Source organism: Lygodium microphyllum, chromosome 26 (assembly GCF_053477565.2).
Source record: "Lygodium microphyllum isolate KBCC chromosome 26, Lygodium_microphyllum_v1.1.10, whole genome shotgun sequence".
NCBI classification, from domain to species: Eukaryota; Viridiplantae; Streptophyta; class Polypodiopsida; order Schizaeales; family Lygodiaceae; genus Lygodium; species Lygodium microphyllum.
Window position 1 is genome coordinate 75,447,428 of NC_141160.1, and position 22,318 is coordinate 75,469,745.

The 22,318-nt window shown below is 39.4% G+C and overlaps 1 protein-coding gene across 3 annotated transcripts; it reads right to left on the reverse strand.

Annotated features, from left to right (window-relative positions):
* Nucleotides 1-2,754: 2,754 nt before the first annotated feature.
* On the reverse strand, nt 2,755-6,944 carry LOC148013425 (uncharacterized). Of its 3 annotated transcripts, none has more exons than XM_087668274.1 (6): nt 6,174-6,944; nt 5,954-6,042; nt 5,021-5,599; nt 3,783-4,980; nt 3,572-3,655; nt 2,755-3,418 (listed from the first exon to the last, which is right to left on the reverse strand). In XM_087668274.1, exons 1-6 carry the CDS (start codon nt 6,340-6,342, stop codon nt 3,279-3,281), a joined length of 2,259 nt encoding a protein of 752 aa, XP_087524400.1. In that variant the 5' UTR covers nt 6,343-6,944; the 3' UTR covers nt 2,755-3,278. The 3 variants fall into 3 exon arrangements, with proteins under 3 accessions (XP_087524400.1, XP_087524399.1, XP_087524401.1); XM_087668273.1 differs by having other exon boundaries at nt 3,572-3,658; XM_087668275.1 differs by lacking the exon at nt 6,174-6,944 and having other exon boundaries at nt 3,572-3,658; nt 5,862-5,987.
* Nucleotides 6,945-22,318: the final 15,374 nt, after the last annotated feature.

Genomic DNA, 22,318 nt, shown 5'->3' on the forward strand with positions numbered 1-22,318 from the left:
CTTGAGATGTGCACGTGACTCAACTGTTGATCCCATCACTTTTGTGAATCTCCCCTGTCTGAGATAGTGACAAGGCTAGGTCACTTTATTAGTTAAGAGAGAAACCATTTGTTCATCTGAAGAACCAAGCTCTCCTCCTAGGATTGAGGCTGTCACTATGCCTATTAGGAGTACTCCAATGTCCTCAACTTTGAGGCTAAATGAAATCTTTTGACCTGCATGCTATATCAACCCTCGCAAGTCCTCAATGCTTGATTTGATTGCTCCACCCTGTGGATGATCCAAATGCACACTGATTATAATGCACAACCTAAAAGCTTGAGCTTATACACCTCAACAACTACACAACCTAGGTCAGGTCCATCTTCCTTCCAACATGACATCTCTTTTTTTCCAAATAGAGAATTCTATTGATTAGACTCCACAGACCAAAATATCCTGAGGTAAAATGCTAAGTACAAGCAACCCTATAAGGGACTCCCACAAAAACATGTAACAAGTGAAAGTCTATTACAAGGCTCACGAAACAATGTCCAACATCTCAACATTTCACATGGGACAATCAGATCTATTAGATGCTGAACAGGTAGAAATGGAGGCCTAATGTCAACCAGAAGAGTAGTTTACAACCCAAGCTCCTGCAAATGCAGGAAAAGCCTATACCCTGTTATCTGAGATAAGTTCATGCCATTCACACTTCCTTTGGCCATAATTCATTGTCATTAGATCAATCTAAAAAGAGAGCATCAAACACTTTCAATTTTCGCACTGTAAAACAGCTGCAGCAGATCTTTAAGAGATTTTTATAATGTACAGATAATATTATGAACAGAAAACATGCACATTGCTTAAAGATGCTTTTCAGGCCTTGCCAAACACTTCCAGTTGATGCAGGTGATCAGTGGAAAGTAGGGGTATGCCTCCTAAGTTTTAGTAACACCCACAGAATTACACTTCAATATTTGGAACACCAGAACCACTCTATGTAGCTTTTCAAAAACCTATGGAAATTTTCATTAACCATCAATCACATGTCACTATGCAATCCCTGATCACCTTAACCAATGCTTTACAAGCTGTTAAGTGCTTGACACACCCTTACAGGCAAGGAACACTCCACAAAACTTTGAAACGACACAACAATGAAGCTTTTGCAGAAGGGTTTTGCCAGCACATGACCCTCACTGACACTTTAAATGTTCAACACTAGGTTGAAAGTTGAAAGAGAGTGTGGGAATCAAACGACCATAACATGCACATGACGTTGCTATCCACTCACTCCCTAACATGTTTGCCTGAAAGTTTTATATGCTGCAAACCTTGCAGACCATAGCTAGGTCTTTGCAATGTTACAAGGAAACAGGAGTTAAAAATGAATCTATTCCAGCAACATAAGATCTACAAATCCCAATATGGACTTCTTTTGAGCATTTGGAGTATCAATGTTGAATGTCTTAACTGTCTATCTTTGATTCTGGCATTTAAGCATCAATGTTGAATCTCTTAACCGCTACCTATCTTATCTGCTAATAACTCCAAAGATATTGGCCAACCTGTTGAGGGCTATGCAATCTCTGTTAAAGCATGCATGTTATAAATGAACATTTTACAGGCTTTGAAATCCAATATCGCATATATGTAAACTGACTTTGATTCCATTATTCAATGTAACGTGATGGGAAATTGCAGCCATATTATGCAGATTTTGACAAATTCAAACCACTGCACACAGCTTTTGGAAGCATATAATTTGACATTTCAAGAACACCAGTCATGGTAAACCATACCTGAGAGATCAGGGACTAAGCTGAAATATGCAGAGATTGTTAACATATTTCATAAAACACTACCAATCCAGAAGGAAGAGGCAGCATTCTACTCGTCTATGTACCTGCTTAGAGCAGAGACCAAAGCATGATACATAATGATGGAATCTATAATGTGCTTTTGCCTGATTCTGAACCTAGGCACTACCTGCAAAGAGCAGAGACTAAAGCATGATATACAATAATGGAACCTACAATGTGCTTTTGCCTGATTCTGAACCTAGGCACTAGCCAGCAAGATGAGCAATGCATGAAACCTATAGCTTTGCCATTGCCAATTTCAAGAGAGACCCCAAATCGAGGCATTGGTATAGAGCAAAACAGAAAACACTTAAGTATGTCATGTGTTAACAGAACCTACAATGTACCCTCGCCAACCTTTGAACCTAGGCATTGGCAAGTATGTCCAACAATGCATGAAACCTATAATGTGTACCATTGCCAATTTCAAGACAGACAAATTTCTGAATCAAGGCATTCACAAACAACCACTGGCATGACACCAAGACACAACATACCCCAATTTTAATAATAACTTCGGCCGATGACCACTTCAGTTACACCAAAACACAAATTACCCCAATATTAATACTAACTTCAGCCTGTGAGATGCTATTCAAACAAGTTATGTATTGAGACCTCTGGAAATTTAAGCACCCCAAACAATTGGCCTGTGCTACTAATTGATCTCGATATATAACTCTTGAAGGCTCATGTTTTTTAACATCTTGATTCATGCAAAAATCAACATACTTGAAATTATTTCACATGAGCAGCCTAGAACAAAGGTGTTAATGTAATGGAAATGGGATCACTGAAAATTATATTCAGGCAAAACAATGCAAAAGGTTCCGGTTAAAACTAAAAACATCGAATCTTCAAACAAGGGATACTGGGCATTAGCAGGCAAAAATCATTTCAGACATTGCCAAAAAGAGAACAAGGAAAACCCAAAGGAGCTGCATGATATTAAAGATCACAATGAATAGAATCCCGCGAACAGCCCGGAAAAGTGAGCCGATCATTAAACTGCATTAACTGGAGCTTACATTTTGAGGCCAATTTGCCCAATGAACAGATGTGCAGACTTGAGTGCACACTGTACTTAGCATTCTCACTAGCTAGTTTTCTTTTGAGTTTTGGAATCCAAACTTTTTGCCTGCCCCCAGTTTAAGGGCTCTGCACCTGAAAAGCTTAACCATTCAGTGCTTCCAGGGAGAAGTTGCCATTCTAAGATACAACCAGGCCTTTCCAAATATTCTTCTTACCTCACTCACATATATCAGCATCAAATATGGCATCGTAGACATGCATTAGGGTAAAGATGACCATCTCAGTCAAGGAAGCAGCATCCTTTTGACATGAATAAAATAGGTCCTCTGACCAATTTGGAAAGGGTATAATTAGATGCAGAATATTCTTTCAGGAGAGCTGTTTGCAGAATACTCTTTATCAGGAGAGCTGTTTGAGCTTCGTAGGTACACCAGGAGCAGGCAGCCTCGGTCCATTGGGTGTGGCACCAGCATCACTGGTGTTCCTGTCCGAGAGCCTCCCCAAAACATTAAGCACTTTCATCCTCGTCATTTCTTTCCCTGTTTGGAAAGAGATGTCAGTCTTCAGAGTAAGCATCAACTTTTTCACTTTAAAAACAATTCCTGTGACAAATAACCAGATGAAACTAGACAACCTTCTTCAAAAACTAGCAGGAAAAAAACAGGTTTGAAAGTAACAAACTAAGGGCACACCTTCTTCCAAAGCAAGCCTTATTGCTCTACTTTCAAGCTCTGCAGCATGGCCACTCCTTGCACTTGCTGGAAGAGCCCTTAATGCTGCTGCCAGTGCAAATCCCCAGTCGATCAAAGCCAAAAAGTAAATCTTGATGCTATCCTAATGTGCTGCAAAGAGATTATGCTTCTTATTTATTCAAATCGCATCCTAGGTACTAGAACTTGATACCTTGCAATCGATCAGTTTGGTCAGCCTCATCACACTGTTTTAGGAAAGCCTGCAGCTGCTTGAAACGTTGCTGAAATGGCAACAACTTATCTTTTACATCTGTGACAGTATTTCCTGCAGGAGCTGCAGAAAGAGCTAGAAATTTGCCCCAGTCTGCATCACCTGTTGCAGATGTATGAACCAGAATGCTTCCAGGCTCAGTATCACATAGCTTATGATTTGCACCCAGAGCAAGGGGAGGAAGAGAAGGCTCTCCACTTGAAAAGGTTGACAAAGCTTTGGGCATCTGAGCAAAGGCAGAATTAGTCATGCACTTCAAACCACCAATGACTACTCGACCCTTTTCTGGGAACTTAAGAGCAGAGTCGGCACATGCACTGGTCAAATTGATGGCTACACAAGACGATACCACTTCTGGATCACTTAGAGGCTCCTCTTTAATACCAAATGAAGAGGGCTGCATTTGATTCTCAATGTGATTTTTCCATACTCGGTTAATTTCGCTTGTCCTTGCACGTTTAGGAGAATCAACTTTGTCCCTTGAAGACATTGGCATGAAGTCCTGCTTGGATATGTTGCTTCTGCTTATGGACTCTACTTCGTCACGTGAGACGTCTTTATACTCACCGTTTGGTCTCTTCTTATTTGACGAGATTCCAGCCTCTCCACCACCAAGTGGACCATTCACAGGAAGAAAACTGGGCCTGCGAACCCCAGTGCCAGTGTCAGGAATTGCCTCGTTCAATGTTAAGACAAGACTATTACTCATCCCATTGCTATAAGTATCACCATTCACACACTTCCCATTCGCAAACTGCTCACTGGAAACCTGATCTTGAGAACCCGTAAGCAATTCCATATACTTTATGGCCTCTCTTGGCTTAGCATCTCCTGGTGTACCATGAGACATAGTTCTATCAGCTGGCTTATCAGCTGCACAAGTACTGCTCATGGTACTGGGGAGGACCTCAGAATAGCTTCTGTGGGCTTTTGCTGGATCCAGAGGTAAATCAGTAGATACTGCACCCTGGCTGAATGCGCATGGTGAAAAACTAACTCTTCTATCTACGTCAAAAGAACCAAGGGACAAGGACTTTGCAGCCCTTGAAAACTGCTTGGCTGTAGCACCTGCTGATTCTGCCTCGGCTGAGTCAGAATATCCTATAAACGCTGGCGAAACAGATGGCTTAGGAGTTGCCTGGCTGGGAGTAGACTGCAACAGATGGCTTAGGAGTTGCCTGGCTGGGAGTAGACTGCAATATACCATTCTTATGAGACATTGTAGATCCAACAGGAAAAAACTCTTTACTTGGAGGCAACTGAGATGATGGTGCCAACTGGGAAAGAGATAACGCAGCACAGGGAAGGTTAGGTACCCCTGGGCTGGCAAATATTCGATGGGACTGGGGGTGTCCAGAGTAGTGAGCGAAAGACAAAACAGGGCTTGACTGTTCTGTCACTTGCAGCCTCTTCTCGTGCTTTGATAATGCAAGAGACAAGAGGTTCTCTTTATGGAGTGTTGATCTCTCTGTTTGAACTTCAGATTCAATCAGACCAGAGCTTCTGGATGTAATGGAGGTGACCGTCTGTGGGTGTGAATATGGCTGTTGTAAAGAAGTGGTGTATGCACCTTTGGCGGAAGGTAGATCCTCTGAAGAAGATCCTATGCCAAGTGAGAGGTAAGGGAAGCTGTGAGAAGGCTCAGGTGTGTCAATGAACTGATGCTTCTGTTGCGGAAACGACTGCATGGGCGTGCAGGGAGCAACATCAAGTGTAGTTTCACTGCCCTTCACTTGGTCAGCAAACATTCCATAAACCTGCCAAGGTATCACATGTTAAAAGTATAGAAAGCAAAGAACCAGTGGTTCAACAATTATTCCTGCCCAAGTTTTAATCTACTGAAAACTGTAAATCATGACCAACTAGCTGCAGACACAGAACATGATAAAAAGCATGTTGCCAAAGCATACAATATTCTACAATCAAAAACAGCATTTTGCATCTGTATAGTCAGACAATCCTGCATTTCTTGGTGAAACAAAACACTCTATGGCAAGCTCAGCACAGCTAAAAGGGCACCTCTATTCGCCCTCTTCCTTTAGAAGGCCCCGTTCTGACAGAAGAATCCATGTACGGCCTTTTTGAAAACATAACAGACTTGGAGAACGTACTTGATCTGAGTTCGGGCATGGCATGGAACCAATCTGCTGAGGAGCTCCAAATGTAACACTGCTTCCTTTGACAGAGCCAGTGGCCCCTCCTGCAAAAGCAGGAGTGTAGACAGATTTGAGAGGACAAGCACTGATTCTCAGCTGATGGAAAAAATGCTTCAACCGACTTCAGAAAAAACAAAGAACAACAGTCGGGATCTAGCAAAGTCTGGTGTCTCACCCTTACAAAAGCTCGCGGGCAAGGGCGAAGCAGGGCCGAACGAAGTAGTTGAGTCCAGCCCTGCCTGGCTACTCTTCTCCGGAAGCCATGGCTGCGAATTGGGTACAGCCACCGGTGCACATTTGGGGAAGAGCTCACTCTCAGCTTGATGCTGCAGAGTGGCAGCCATGGTGGTGCCTGCTCTGCGTCTCCTGCATAGGGTTTTTTTTATAAGGAGAGCCCCAAGGGGGGCTAAAGAAAGCTTAGAGGAAGGGGGAGGGAAGAGCCACGGAGGCCATAGCTGAACAAGGTCGGAGGGGGAGTCAGATATGTATACAAGGGAAGTAGAAGAAAGAGGCGGGTTGAAGCTGAGCTACAGAGGCATAGAGAAGGAGAGCTCCAATGGCAGGGGTGCTCTGCACATGAAGGAACGTGAGGCAGGTCGGAATTTGAGAGAGAGAAAGAGAGAGAGAGAGAGCGACAGAGACAGAGAGCTAGTTCAGACGGGAATCCAAGGAAGAACAGGGGAGGGGGACGCATGAGAGAAATTCAAAGCAAAGAGCCTTTTCTTGCCGTCTCTCTCTCTCTCTCTCTCTCTCTCTCCCGCTCCTGGTCTTATTTTTTTCTTTCTATTTCGTGGGTGTGGACTGTCTTAGAAGCACAGAGAAACCGGGCGGGGGCGGAGAGAGAGAGAGAGAGAGAGAGAGGTCCTGCTCCAAAAATGCAAATCATGAGGCGGGGAAACTAGACACAGAGAGAGAGAGAGAGAGAGAGAGGAGAGAGAAGCGGAGGAAGAGGCCGAGAGGGGGGGAGAGTGAGGGGGAGGGGGAGGGGGGTGTGCTTTGGCCAATTCACCCACCCACCAAAAATGGTGGGAGAAAAGTTTTTAAAAATAATAATCAATAAATAATACTCCTCCAACGCTTGCGCCTTATTTTTAATTTTATGAGCTTTCTACACATTTTACAAATATTCAGGTTGTCTACTTATCTCGTGGATTCGATGAAATTTACAGTTTTTCAAGTGCCCTTTTTCCATTTGCATCTGCAAATGCTCTCCGTCCGCGTCCTCTCTCTCCTTCTCTCCTCCTCATTTTACTAAAATTAGGTTTTATTTTTATTTGGATTTAATAATATTGTAGTTTTTCAAGTGCCCTCTTTGCATCTGCAAAGCTCTCATAAAAAGCTTCATATATTCTCTCTCTCTCTCTCTCTCTCCATCCATTGCCCATTTCATACATTTCCCTTCCCCCCTTCAACTTTGATGGGTTTACAAGTTTAGCATAACCAAAAGTGTGGCAATATGGACCTCGTTCCCATGCACACGCATGGGTATTCTCATAGCAAACATACGCATGGGTATTCTCATAGTAAACATATGCACCTAAGATTGCTTGCACACCGCAATCAAATGGGCAACCAACTGTGTGCCCGTTTTGTGGGCACATATATTTTTACAAATTTACACAAGGCAATGGACCTATAATGGCAAAGCAGGTTTTCATCCACTAGTCTACACATGCTGGCCACCTACCAAAGCATATTGTAGCTCTTCTTCTTTTATCGATTGGTGTAATTTATGTTCATGTACAACTCACGTCTCTTAGGACAATTATCGACCAGTGGAATTTATGTTCACATACAACTTAGGTCTCTTAGGGTGGTTACACACTTAGTCCCCTACCCACTCAACTTGAAATTTTGGAAAATTAGGTGTAAGTACATTACACATTAGAATGCTTAATCAAGCATATAAAGTGATGTATGTCATAGTGGTTTGGCCAATTCGCTTCCAAAGCTTATGGTGGGATTTCAAAACTCATGTCATGTAATTATTGTCTAGTGAGAGAACTGTTTGTCCTTATGTACTTGGGCACAGAGGGTTCACACTATGCGAGGGGTATTGCCTGCCCAAATTTGTCCACATCCCAATAAAAGGAAACCAATGCATTTTTGCCATGTGGTGTCACGCCCCTTCACTTCCCTATGTGTAGCCAATCTTACAAACATGGTAGACAGTGTGAATCTCTTTCATCAAGCCATATTAATTTTTCTACGTGTGTTACTAGACATCTACTTTTGCACATGTCTATTATGTCTATAAGGGCCTTAATGGATAGAAATGCACCCGTGTTGTCTCTAACCAAAATGATCTAAAGTAATGGTACCTCACAACAGTCCTTGAGGAAAGTAAATGACCTCGTTTTTTGCTTACAGAGTAATCCAAACTTGTCACTATTGAGCAGCCTCGACTATGGGTATACAACCAAATATAACGTGCAGATGTCACAATCAATTAGCAAGGATATCATAAAAATCACCTAGAAGAGGAAGCACCCATGTTCATGCTAGCAAATATTAACAACATGAAAGGGCATGCGTCCCTATGAATTATCTGCTACACATTGAACCATCCAAGGCCATCCCCTTGAGGATGTCTCTGCTATTAAGAAAGAATCATTTAAGGCTATCGCCCCCTTGATGACCCACACAAGGGAGAGCTATTTAAGGCCATTATTACATGTATAGATGAACATATTTAGCCCGAGGTCTTGCTTATCGTCCACAAAATAAATATAAAATATAAGCTATGGTAAATCCACATTATTTTACTTCATGCTAAGCCTGACTAATGAAATCTCTCTAGTAAAAATGATCTAATCATGCAACCTTACAACAAACTCTTCTTTTTATGAAGAGTGTGAGTTGCATCAATTAAGACATGCATAGCAACTAATTTTGAACATAGATGGTCTAAAATGCATAGTAGTGAGGGAAATAAATGAGATAGAAACACCTCTAATCGAACATATGCATAAAACAATCTTACAAACCTATGTATATGGGATGGCCTTCGAGATGAACTAAAGCTACTAAGGGAGAAGTTGGAACTTCTAATGCAAAGCATTTAAGAGGGTAAAATAATGCAAGTAGGTGCTAAATAATATCACAAGGTCCTCATTAATTCCATATAAGGTCATGGTCAATTCCATGTAGCATCATTTGAGAGTAAATTTCAACAAGTTCACAAATAATGCACCTATACTCTGATCCATCATGAAAAAACAATGAAGACAAGTATCTATAATTTGCTTACCTTGACTAGAAGAAATTTCCTATAGTTGTCCATAGAATGTCTATTTCTAGTTTCGACCATCATAGACAAACTTCTTCCCCACTATTCTTTGGTTTGGCTAGGTTAGAGACAAACTCCTATTATTTACTTTAGTTAGAGACAAAGCATATATGATAGTCTATATGATATTTACATTAAGAAAATGACAAATTACATATTTAGTCAAAATTTCTCATGTTAGCAAGCTTCCTACTATGAAAGTGTAGTATATTGTTGATTTGCTTGTTAGTAAACTCTAATATTAAACCAATAGAACAAGAAATATGAGAGCTTCTTATTGTGCAAGCATAACACATGATTGATTTGCTTCTTGATAAAATCTAAGATTCAACTAATGCAATAAGAGAGGCAACAATTTCAATACATTATCCTAAGTTGCTTAATGAAAATTCTTATTAAGAGCCACACATAACAATCTCCATTTACTAAGGACTAACTCCTAGCTTGTATATTTATATTTCCACTATTTTACTAATTGAAAAGAAAATCATATCTGCTCTTAAAACTTAATTGTGCATTGTATTTTCATCAATTGTCAACTGTACAAAAGCTTTAAAGTTCCAATGTCGAATCAAGTTGGATTAGATTTGACTTTAGAGAGGACTTATGATATTAGAAACTTTGTGTCTTATTGCTCCTAGATTCATCATTACATGATATCTCCATGTTAAGTCCTAAACTCTTTAACTTCAATTGATCACCTTGACATCGTATCCTTCATGAAGCCATAGTTAAACACTCAAGCCATAACCTCGATGTCTTACTTTTAGAATATCATTCTTGTACGTCTGATCAAAACTTAGTAGTAGTTGTATAATCTACTCATTGAGTTATGTTAAACTTTGCACATCTACTATGTACCCACTAAAGCATTCATTTGCAGTGTCTCTCTTTTAGGCTAACTGCACCATTTAACCTTAGTAAGTTTTCATTTACCTTTGGTTCCAATTGATATTTTCAAGTCATTATCATGATTTCTATATTTTTACTCATTACCTTTGGATTAGCTAACATTTTTATTGTCCTTAGTTATAATCTCAAAATCATTCTAATGATTTCTATATTTTAGTTGCCTCCATTATGCTAATTTATATAATGTATTCCATTTAGGAAAGGTATATACTAGCCTATATTTCCAATTTTCTTTCACATCTAACTTAAAACTATTTATTTGTACAAGCCTAGATACACCACAAGGATTATCATTTTATAGTTTGGACTAATTTCATTGTCTTTATAGATTTTTGCATTTTTTTAATATAAAAGAAATCATCATAAGGTATTGTCATGTTGATAGATTGTGTTGAGCATGTATTTTCTAGCCACCAGGGAAGGCTATACATACTTAAACATATTTATTTGCATGATAATAGGCTTGAACATATGTTAAAAACATAGTCTCTTAGCATATGCTTATACAATGGAAAACTTACCCACTATTTAACTTCAGTTAAATGGCCTACTTCAAGGTTATGTGTGTGGACATCTTACTTTTCAAGAAAGAAGTTTTTTTAAAAAGAAATTTAAGAAAAAGGGTTGCTCTCTCTCTCTCTCTCTCTCTCTCTCTCTCTCTCTCTCTCTCTCTCTCTCTCTCTCTCTCTCTCTCTCTCTCTCTCTCTCTCTCTCTCTCTCTCTCTCTCTGTGGGTAATGCTCTTGCACGGGATAGTGCATCCTTGTTTTAAACTCCCCATAAGAGGCAATCTAAGTAGTTATTGTCCACCATCATTATAAGAAGCAAGGATCTTGAGTTTTCAAAAGCTGATTGTTGCAGTTCAACATGTCAATACATTGAGAGATAAGTGATTTTTGAAGACTTAAAGCATTGAAGATGTAGATCAGCAACATGGAAGAATTCGTTAATGAAATAGTTCAATATACGAACTTTGCCTAATGAAAGCATTTAAATAGGGGCAACTAATCAAAGAGCATTAGTGATATATGATTCAAATCCACAAGGTATATGAGCTACACGTGATTATGAACCACCAAATTACGCTATGCCACTTGTGATGGTATGTTTAATCTCGATTATGATTAAGACAATTGCCCATCTATGTAATGCTAGAAATGGAAAAAGTGTTTGGGCATTATGTATCCACCCTCATTGATCCTTTGAGTGCTTGTGCAAGAGACTATAGACTAGATATTGAGGCGATCATTGATAAAAATCTATATTTTGTTCAATAGCATTTTATATTGTTCCCATATTTTGGTTCCTAACATGGGATCTATGAATTGAACCAAGGCATTTGCAAGAGATTCTTGTGAAGTTGTAAATTTGAGAGGAGATTGTGACCATACTATAGTTCTACTACCATGCATATGAATGAGGGCATAAGATAAGGAGGCATACAATAGGTGGACATACCCTTATGAGAAACCTCATTTACCCTCTTACTCACCTTGCAAGTTTATTGCTCTCTCTTCTACAATCATTATGCATTCTTTTGTATTCAAGTCTCCATGGCTTTTCTCCATCCGTGCTTTCTAAAAACACCATTTGATCATGATAGGTTAATGCTTCCTCTTTCTATTAAGCAGTGGATATCTCAAAGTTTGGGCAAAGATATGAGTGTTCTTGCACTTTGTGACCATTACATGGCAAAGCACTATCTCTAGCAAAAATATGTAATTTCTCTATAGCACAATATTGTATTCACTCCCATAGTTTGAGTGACACATACACAATGCCTTAATGACTACAAAAAGTTAGTTTAAGGAAAGAGGGCTAAGTTTAAGAATGCCAAATTAAACTTTATGAACTCTAAGAAGCATGCTTTAAGTCTTGGTTAATCAAATTTGATGCAAGGATGACACATCATGAACGAGAAGCATGTCTCTAGAGCACCACCTCTAGTGGAACTTCATAGTTTCTCCATTAGTGCAACATTGTGTTCACTCCTATAGTTGGAGTGACACATAAACAATGTCTTGATCACTATAGAAGGTCACTTCAAGGAAAGAGTGTTAAGTTTATGAATGCTAGAATCGCAACTTCATGAATAAGAAGTATGTTTTAAGGGTTGATGTCAAAATTAAAGCAAGGAATATCATCACAAACTAGAAGCATGACTCTAGATTTGATCTTCAGATGATACAATAAACACAAAGGAGAAAAGTCATAGTGACAAAGCTTCATAGCATTGCACATCTACCTGAGCGAGTTTGGTATTGCATAATTGCATGTCCTTGCAAGTGGTCAGAAGCATCAAAACCTTATGCATAAAAAATGTGGTAGTAGGCTTAACTATCACCATTACATTGGATGTCTCTCAATTCAAGCATATTGATCCTTTATGCTCCTAAAGCTTGAAATAGTTTAACCAAGCAGCCTGATAAACAAACTCATGTGTCATGAAAGAAAATACCTTGATATTTTTGTACTTTGGAATCATGCTAATTCCATACCTTGGAATTTCCAGCCCTTGTAAATTCAGCCCTTGCCTATGTAAATGTACCCTTAACTTTGAAGATGGGGAGTGAGGATAAAGAAGGTAAGAGGCTAAGAGAAGACATCTTTTGGCTCATTCACAAAATTTTACTGTTCACTTTCTTGATGTTAGCTTCCTTCTTGCTAGATGAAGCATCAGCCATGGCTGTCATGTATTTTTGGAACTTTCATCATTAATACATGGCAAGATGTCTTGGTGCAATAGCTCTTTTGTTATTTTATGTCTATTTCAGTTTTAGTTAGATTTCTTTTCTTGGTTGAATGCTTCATTACATTGGTATCAGAGCATTAGTTTAGATTCTGTCAGAAGTCATTTTCATGCAATAGATTTAGCTGCAGTGACTAGGGAGTGAAAACCGCAGTTAAATTCAGTCACAAGAGTTAGTTCTTCCATAACCATGGCCTGACATGGAGAACTCTTACAAACCGTGACTAAGATGGAGGTTCTTGGCATGAACCAGTGGACAATGGCGGGCTCCAACCAATTTGGCAACCGGTGACCAAGTTTTGGATAAAAAATTGGGTAAGTTGGACAAAACGAAGGTTACAAGACTTAGTTTGGTTCAAACTTGAGTTACTTTTCAAGAACAAGGGTTTCTTCCTTTTTTCCTTCAAGCTTCTCTCAAGAATCCATGGCCAAAGGCTGAGCAAGATCTCTTGCCCGTGACTTCTATCATGCAAAAGGACTTCATAACCTTGTCCTCCATCCCTCAAGCTTTCAATGGAATGGTGGAATGGCACCATATGCTTCATTTCTGTCCAGGAGCATGGCCGTAGGCAGCAACGTGAATTGCACCTGTTGTATATTCTTGCCTATTTCTTGCTAAAGATGAGCTATGGAGCTCAACTTGCTTATGATTCATGCTCTGTAGCACTTGACAAGTAATCTCCTTCAAGCTTTGGCAACATTTCTCTCTATTGTGGACTCTTCTCTCTCCCATGGAACCCTGTTATTGATAGTTTTGGACATCAAGCTTATTTTCACAATTTTCTTATCAAGATCATGGGGCTTTTGGTCAATTTCACTTCGTGAAGCCTCTACACAAAGGATAGTACCAACATTGTATGGATTTCCCACCATTGTGGAAGAATGGAGTGGATTCTTGAAGGATTCATGGAAGGGGCAGCAAATGTCATTTGAAGGAAGGGAATTATTTGATTCTCTTTCAAATTTTTAAGTTTCTTTGAAGCCTACTTCATACAATGAAGAGTAATCAGCATCTTCAACTCAAGTGGCATCTCTATTGAAGCCTTCTTCATCAAAATTTGGGTCCAATGGTTCATGGGAGCACTCTTCATGAAGATTCTTGATCAAGAAGCTGGATATTAGCATTGGAAAGTTAAAATGGGGATTTATTGGATTAATAGAAGTTGAAGTCAAGCTCTATTTGCTAAAGCCAAGTTCTATTTGTGGGAGATTTCTTCATCAACAACAACACTCTTCTCCTACAATCTTAAGAGGTACTCTAATCATTTTTAATCTCGCTTTAAATCCTCTTGCTGAGCTAAATCCAATTGATGAAAGAGGGATTAAAATGATAAAGAATCCCATCCATTCTATCAAATGCATTTCATGGGAAATCCATAGAGCTATTTTAGTGATTGATCATTGCATAATCACTCTCATTCACTAAAATAATCACTTCCAAGTGCCTCAAATTCTCATTTCATTTACCTAACCCTGATATTGAATTGTTTGCTCTTTTTGTTTCATTGACATGAGTAAAATTTTACCCAATGGTAAGTGGAATAAGAATTGTTAAGCTGTGAGTCACTGCTGAGGTTATCCCTTACCTATCCCCATTTCAATTTCAGCCTATTCCATTCAAGTTCTTGCATATCATAAAAGGGGCAATCAAATTCTTTTCATTCCATGCATTTCATGCTGATTTTTAGAGCCTAGCATTGAACTACCACGTATATACCCACAAGGAAAAGTGGATGCCGGGCGAGTTGGTAGGACAAAAGAGAGGTGGAGCACAAACTGGCTTGAGAGGGAAATCTACACACCCCTCAAGTCTCGGATTCCACGCATTTAAAGTTCAAGTGCAGGTACCACTCAAGGGAACAAGAATTTAGTTTTCAGCATGATATTTTTGACATTGGATCATCATTGAGGTTTTGGGACAGGGTATACAACTTGCAGCCTACAGTGGATTATTCAACCATTTTGGTTATTGCAGAGGGTATTTTCAGCTTTGGCAAATGTATGGAGTTCCCTTACAGAACTACACGGTTGGTACATGCATGAAAATTGAAGGTACAAGTCATTAAATGATCAAAACAGAGCATTCAAAGGTTGCAGGAATTTCCAGACAGCTACAGTAAACTGTTTACATAATTTTCTGTACTCAACTACTTTCAACACTTGATAGTTTGTTAGAAAGGGGATTTCTCAAGCTTCAAGTAGAGTCAAAGAGTTTGTTATTCGGAGCACTAGAACTCAAGATATTTGAGTTTTTCTTCTGCTATATATACAGGACAGAAATTTACTCATGGTAAGGAATAAGAAAAAGGATCCTATTTTGGAGACCATCAATGAAGAGCTCAGAGAATACCAACATGAGCATGAACATGAAACCCCTCAAGAAGCTATATGCCACATGCATTATGAGAATGAAGAGGTTGATGTAAGCTCCACTCATTCTCTTATCAATCAACCAATGAATGGAGTTGAGACGTCCCATGCTTCCATAAACTCTAACAGCCTTCAATAACTCTCAAATGATATTAAAGAGATGAAATTAGGCTTTGATGGTATGAGGATGGGTATTGAAAAGTTGGTAGCTATCTTTAGTAAAAAGATGTTGCCTACAGCTGGTCCTAATGTTCCAAACCCTCCTTTGGTTGAAGAGTAACCCAAACCCTCTACTCCAAAGGTGGTAGGACAATTTGAGATTGGGGGATCGTCAAAGGCTAAAGATTTTATTCAGCCCACTTTATTTCAACCTTAGCCCCATCAATCAAAGGCCTATTCTCAGCCACATGGGCAAGATCACATGATAGGGCTCAAGCAAGCTCTAGGCATGAAGAGGACATCCACGGTTGCAATCCATTTTATAAACAATTTTATCCTCAACTAAATATTGGTGGGCATGAACAAGGGCATGTGAATTCAGCCCCAAACTCTTATGGACTTCAACAACACAATCCTCATACTCAAGTTTAGCCTAATAGTCCAAGCCCTTTATCCAATCATGGTTGGCCTCAACAAAACAGTGGGCAACAACCACCATTTAATACTCCTATGCATGGACAACATCAAGGGTACCATGGACAACCTTTCAATATGGACAACTCTCATTTTCAGCCTCAAGGACATTATTTCCAGCCACAAGGTTATGGTATGCAGTATGGACAGCAAACCCCATATGCACAAGGAACTTGGAATAATGAATTCCCGAGGCAAGGGTCATTTGGTAACTCTTTTGGACAGCAACACCATAATGGATAACAACACCACAATGGGCAGCCACCTCAATATGAGAGAGAGTATAAAGAGAAAATTGTCATCTCAAATTTCAAAGGAGAGAATCCTTCACCCATGGAGTTGGAGGAGTGGTTTTACAAATTGGAGATGTACTTTTCCCTTTATCCAAGGGCCAAAAATGCCAAAGTGAAGCTTGCAGCCCTTCATTTAGAAGGCTATGCACATACTTGGTGGAGATATATGACAAGAATTGGGCATGACTTCTTATCTTGGGAAGCACTAAAGAATGCTATGATTGAAGTCTTCGTCTCTCCCATTGAAAAAGAGCACTTGGAAAAGAAATGGTACGCCCTTGAGCAATGGGGTCTCTCGGTTAGAGAGTATTCAAATTAGTTTTTAAACCTCTCAATGTATGTTCATGGAGTCACTGATAGTGCCAATTTGAACAAGTATATATTTGGTTTGGAGTCTACCTTATCATTCGAAGTTGGAGCCATGAAGCCTACATCTTTGTAAGCTGCCATTCAATTGGCTGAGCGTTATGGATAGAAATACAAGAGTTTCCAGCCAAAAATAGGGCATTTATTTCAGCCTACACAGTTTCCAAAGACATCAGGCCATTATGGGCATGTAAGGACTGATTTTCAGCATGGTGGGAAGCCAATAAATGTTCACAACAATACCTATAGCAAGATACCAACTTTTCCCACTGTTTATGGACCAAAGTAGGGCAGCAATTTCAGATCTAATGCTAAAAATAAGTTTGATGGAAAAAGGACTGATATTAGTGCCAAAATTTTAGCCCCTATCCAAGGCAAGCATGTGTCTAATGACAAGCTCAAAGAAATGTATGCCAAAGGACTATGCTTCAGGTGCGGGGAGAAATGGTCACCCGACCATAAGTCCAAGTGTAAGGCTAAGAATTTGAAGGTTAGTATGATTTTTAAGATGATTTTGATGCTCAACCTATTGAGGGAAGTCTAGCACAGCTTGAAGGCTCTACTACTCCAGAAGAGACGCATGAAAAGGAAGAGAGTATCCATGTGAGTTTTATGACCCAATGGATGGCTTTCCTTTTGATCCGGGTGATCATTACATGGATGATTCTTGGATTGATTTACATCCCTCGCTATGTTTCATATCAAATGACGAATGGAGTGGTCAAGAGGGGACAATACCCTACGCCTCAAAGGCCAAATCAATAGAAGGACCGCTCACATACTCATTGATACGGGTAGCACACATAGCTTTATTAATTCCAAATCACTCAATGGTTGAAATTGAGTACACAGGATATTCCTTCTTCCCTAAAAATCCAAGTGGCGAATGGAGACTTTGAAAATAGTAATCAATCCTGCCCAAATGTTCCTATTATTCTATCTCCATTGTGCACTACATCAGTGAGTTTGATCGCATTAGAAATGGGTCCCATTGATATTATACTTGGCTGCAATTGGTTGAAATCTTTGGGCAGATTTACTATGGATCTTAACAAGCTGGAAATGGAATTTCAATGGTGTGGACAACAAGTAATTCTACATGGTGTTGGGAAGAAGAAAATAGAGATGATCAACCCCAAGAAGATAAAAAAAGAGATAAATGCAAAGGCATGCATATTCACTATTCTTCTTTCGAAGATTGATGAGGATTAGCCCTCTCCTCCTACCAATGACATAGACCCATGTCTTTGCAAGTTGCTGAAGGATTATGGTGATATTTTTCAATCCCCCTACTTCTCTTCCTCCCAAAAGAGAAGTGGATCATCCTATAGACTTGCTGCCCAACACCAAGCCTATTAACAAACCACCATATCGCCTCCCCAAAGTGGAAAGGGAAGAGGTAGAGCGCCAAGTGAAAGAGCTATTAGAAATGGGTCTCATCAAGGCAAGCCAATCACCTTTTGCCTCTCCGGTCCTTCTTGTAAAGAAGAAAGATGGCTCTTTTCGCATGTGTATCGACTACCGTGATCTTAACAAGGTCACTATCAAGAATAGGTATCCAATACCTAGAATAGATGACCTCCTAGATGGATTGAAGGATGCTAAGGTGTTCTCCAAGATTGACTTGAGATCGAGGTATCATCAAATACGCATGAAGGAAGGGGATGAGTTTAAAACAACCTTTAGGATGGAAAGAGTCCTATATCAATTCATGGTTATGCCTTTTGGTTTATCGAATGCTCCAGCCACATTCCAATCTCTTATGAATAAGATACTTCAGCCCTTGCTATTTTGGATAGTTTTGGTGTTCTTTGATGACATTTTGATCTATAGCAAGAGCAAAGAGGACCATTTATAGCATGTAAAAGAAGTCTTCGATATATTGAGGAAGCACAAACTATTTGCTAAGGCAACTAAGTGTTCATTCATGACAAAGGAAGTTGAATACTTGGGTCATATAGTGGGAGAAGATGGAATCAAAGTGGATCCTAAGAAGGTGCAATGCATCAAAGAATGGCCTACCCCAACTAATGCTACTTCTTTAAGAGGTTTTCTTGGGTTATCATCTTTTTACCGTAGGTTTATGAAGAATTATGCTCATATTACAGTTCCTCTTACCGATCAGCTTAAAAAAGAGGCCTTCTTTTGGGACGAAATCGCCGATAAGAGCTTTAATGAGCTGAAGCAATTGCTTGTTTTAGCACCAATACTAGTTTGCCCTGATTTTTTCAAAACTTTTACCATCTACATGGATGCTAGTGGTGGAGGTTTAGGGGCTATTTTGGTTCAAGAGCATGATGTCATTGCATTTGAGAGCAGAAAATTCGATGATAAAGAGAGGGAGATGCATGTGTACAAGCAAGAGATGCTTGCTATTCTACATGCGATCAAGAAATGGCATCATTATCTCTATGGAACACATTTAAAGTCAAAAGCAATCATAGGGTGTTGAGGTATTTCTCTCATAGCCCAACCTTTCTCCCAAGCAAAAGAGATGGTTGGCTACCTTGCAATCATATGATTTTGAAATAGCATACATGGTTGGAAAGGATAACGTTGTGGCTAATGTGTTATCTAGAATGTGGGCATGCAGTTTATCTACAGTGTCTATAATTTATAAGGATTGGATAAACGACATCCAAGAGGAATATGTGCTGGATGAGCATGTTGTCCAAATTTTAAAGAAATTACATCAAGGACATGATGAAGAATTTCCAAATTTCAAAGTGCATAATGGACTCTTATGGTTTAAGGGTAAAGTGTACATGGTTCCTAACAGTAAATTCAAGCTAAAAGTGCTCCATGAGATGCACTCATCACCAATGGTTGGTCATTTGGGTCTTTTCAAGACCTTTGGCAAGGTCCATAAAAGTTTTTATTGGAAGGGTTTATGGAAGGACGTCAAGGAGCATGTATCCAAGTGTTTAGAGTGCCAACAAAATAAGGACTCCACTTTATTACCAGCTAGACTCCTTCAGCCTTTACCTATTCCTACGGAAAAATGAATCAATGTTTCCATGGACTTTATAACGGGATTACCTACTACTAGTCATGGATGTAATAGTATCTATGTGGTTGTTGATAGATTGACTAAATCAACTCACTTTATTCCAACCAAAATACAATATTCAGCAAGGCAAGTGGCTAAGCAATTTATGGAATGTGTGTTCAAGTTGCATGGTATGCCAATGAGAATAGTATCGGATAGAGATAAAAATTCACGAGCAACTTTTGGAGAAGTCTATTCTCTTCTATGGGTACTTTTCTCACTCCTAGTACAGCCTATCACCCCCAAACCGATGGGCAAACAGAGAGAGTCAATCACTGGGTGGAAGTGTACCTTAGGCATTATTGTCATGACAAACAAGCTTTATGGGATTGTTGGATCCACCTTGCTGAATTTTGCTATAGCAACACGTATCACGTGAGCATATGTATGTCCCCATTTGAAGCACTTTATGGGTACAAAGTCCAAATCCCATCAGTTTTGTTTGATGAAGATATCAACCCCCAAGCAAAGGAAGAGCTGGAAAGGATGGAGACACTCATGAGACAATGCAAGGACAGCGTAAGGAAAACACAAGAAGTAATGAAAGCCTATGCCAATGAGAAGAGAAGACATTTGGACTTAAAAGTTGGAGATTGGGTGTTTCTTAAAGTACCCAAGATACACTATGCTTCATTGAAGGGTGGGGACAATAAGCCTGCTCACAAATTTTATGGACCATATTTGGTAGTGGACAAAGTTGGAGAGCTTGCTTATAAGCTCCAACTACCTTCTTCCATTAGAATACATGATGTATTTCATGTTTCATAGCTTAAGAAGTATGTTGGACCTGATGTGCAGGTATTGGAAGAGTTGCCACCAATGGATGAAGCAGGACTTGTCACATATGAACCTAAAAGTATTATTGGAAAGAGAGAAAAAGTGCTCAGAAATCATACTCTTATTGAGTACCTCATTAAGTGGAAGAGCCTACCTATAGAGGAATCTTCTTGGCAACCATCCACTTATGTGAATGATTTTCCTTGGTTATTGTAGGATGATACATGACAGACTGTGTAGGGACAACTTACTGTGAGATATTACTGTTGGCAATAAAACTATCCTGACTTTATCAAAAATTGATTTTGACGTTATGGGGTGATACTAGGGATTGTATACTTCATTTCTATACTTCATATTTGTCATTTGGACCACTCTATCAAAAGTTATGACAGTTTTTGTAAATCAGCCCTGTTTGGACAGCAACCAGTTTACTCACAGTTTGGTATACATAAAGGTCTCTCTTATATGGAAAGTGCTTTGCTATCATATCGGAGCTGCATGGACATGACTACTATCATCCTTGGCTTGGATTTGGTCCATTTATCCTTGGTTTTGAGGACAAAACCATCTTAGGATGGGATGGTTTGTCATGAAAGAAGATACCTTGATATTTTTGTACTTTGGAATCATGCTAATTCCATACCTTGTAATTTCCAGCCCTTGTAAATTTAGCCCTTGCCTATGTAAATGTACCCTTAACTTTGGAGATGGGAAGTGAGGATAAAGAAGGTAAGAGGCTAAGAGAAGACATATTTGGCTCATTCACAAAATTTTACTGTTCACTTTCTTGATGTTAGCTTTCTTCTTGCTAGGTGAAGCATCAGCCATGGCTGTCATGTATGTTTGGAACTTTCATAATTAATACATGGCAAGATGTCTTGGTGCAATAGTTCTTTTGTTATTTTATGTCTATTTCAGTTTTAGTTAGATTTCTTTTCCTAGTTGAATGCTTCATTATATCATGTGACAAGAGATCCAAGCCTAGAACATTTAAGAACATGTAGTACTTATGCTTGTAGGGAACATGAACTTGATTCTTGCTTTCTCTCTTCTATAAATCATCAAATGTGCAACAAGGAAACTCTATAGTTGATACAGTACAACAACTAATATAGATTAATTAACACCCAAAGCTTTGCTCCTTCTATGGCAACATAAAATAGATGTTACTCATTACATAATGCCTTGCAAATAATATTTGCATCTAGAGCTCTACCCTTTTGAATATTTTCATGAAATTCCTATATCAACCTTGATCTCCACTTAACGAGATTCCCAAATTGGTATCTAGGTTAATATTAGTTAGCAACACTTGTGTTGGGGGTAAAGGTGCACGTGCCTAGCCACCCATGTATTAGTTACACTGACAATACCTACATAGCCACACACTTGTACATTGTAGGTGTGGTGGGTACCCATTACTGTTAATTCATTCTTTATTCTTTCAGTGATATTTGAATAAAGGGAAGGCCGATCACGCATTGTGACTGTTGGAGTTTCCACATTCTCTCTCTCTCTCTCTCTCTCTCTCTCTCTCTCTCTCTCTCTCTCTCTCTCTTTGTGTCCTTCCACCATAGCTCTTTCCTTTGGGGCTCACTCCCTTCAACTGGTAATTAGATCTTTCTTCTTCGTGAGCTTGAGCCTCATAGTTTGCATTCGAAGGTTTCTTCATTGGTAGGCATGGCTTCTCATTCGAAGGTATGCTTTCGATACTCCATGTCTTGCACGACGCTACTTCTAGCTGCATTGGACCTCTTCTCAGCCTTCCTTTGTAACCCTTGGAGCTTGCCTTGCCCCCCATTTGCCTTAACACACCCTACAGTAGCACCCCTAAGACAAGTTGTGTGATTTGCGCCTATTCCTAGCATGATCTTCCTAAA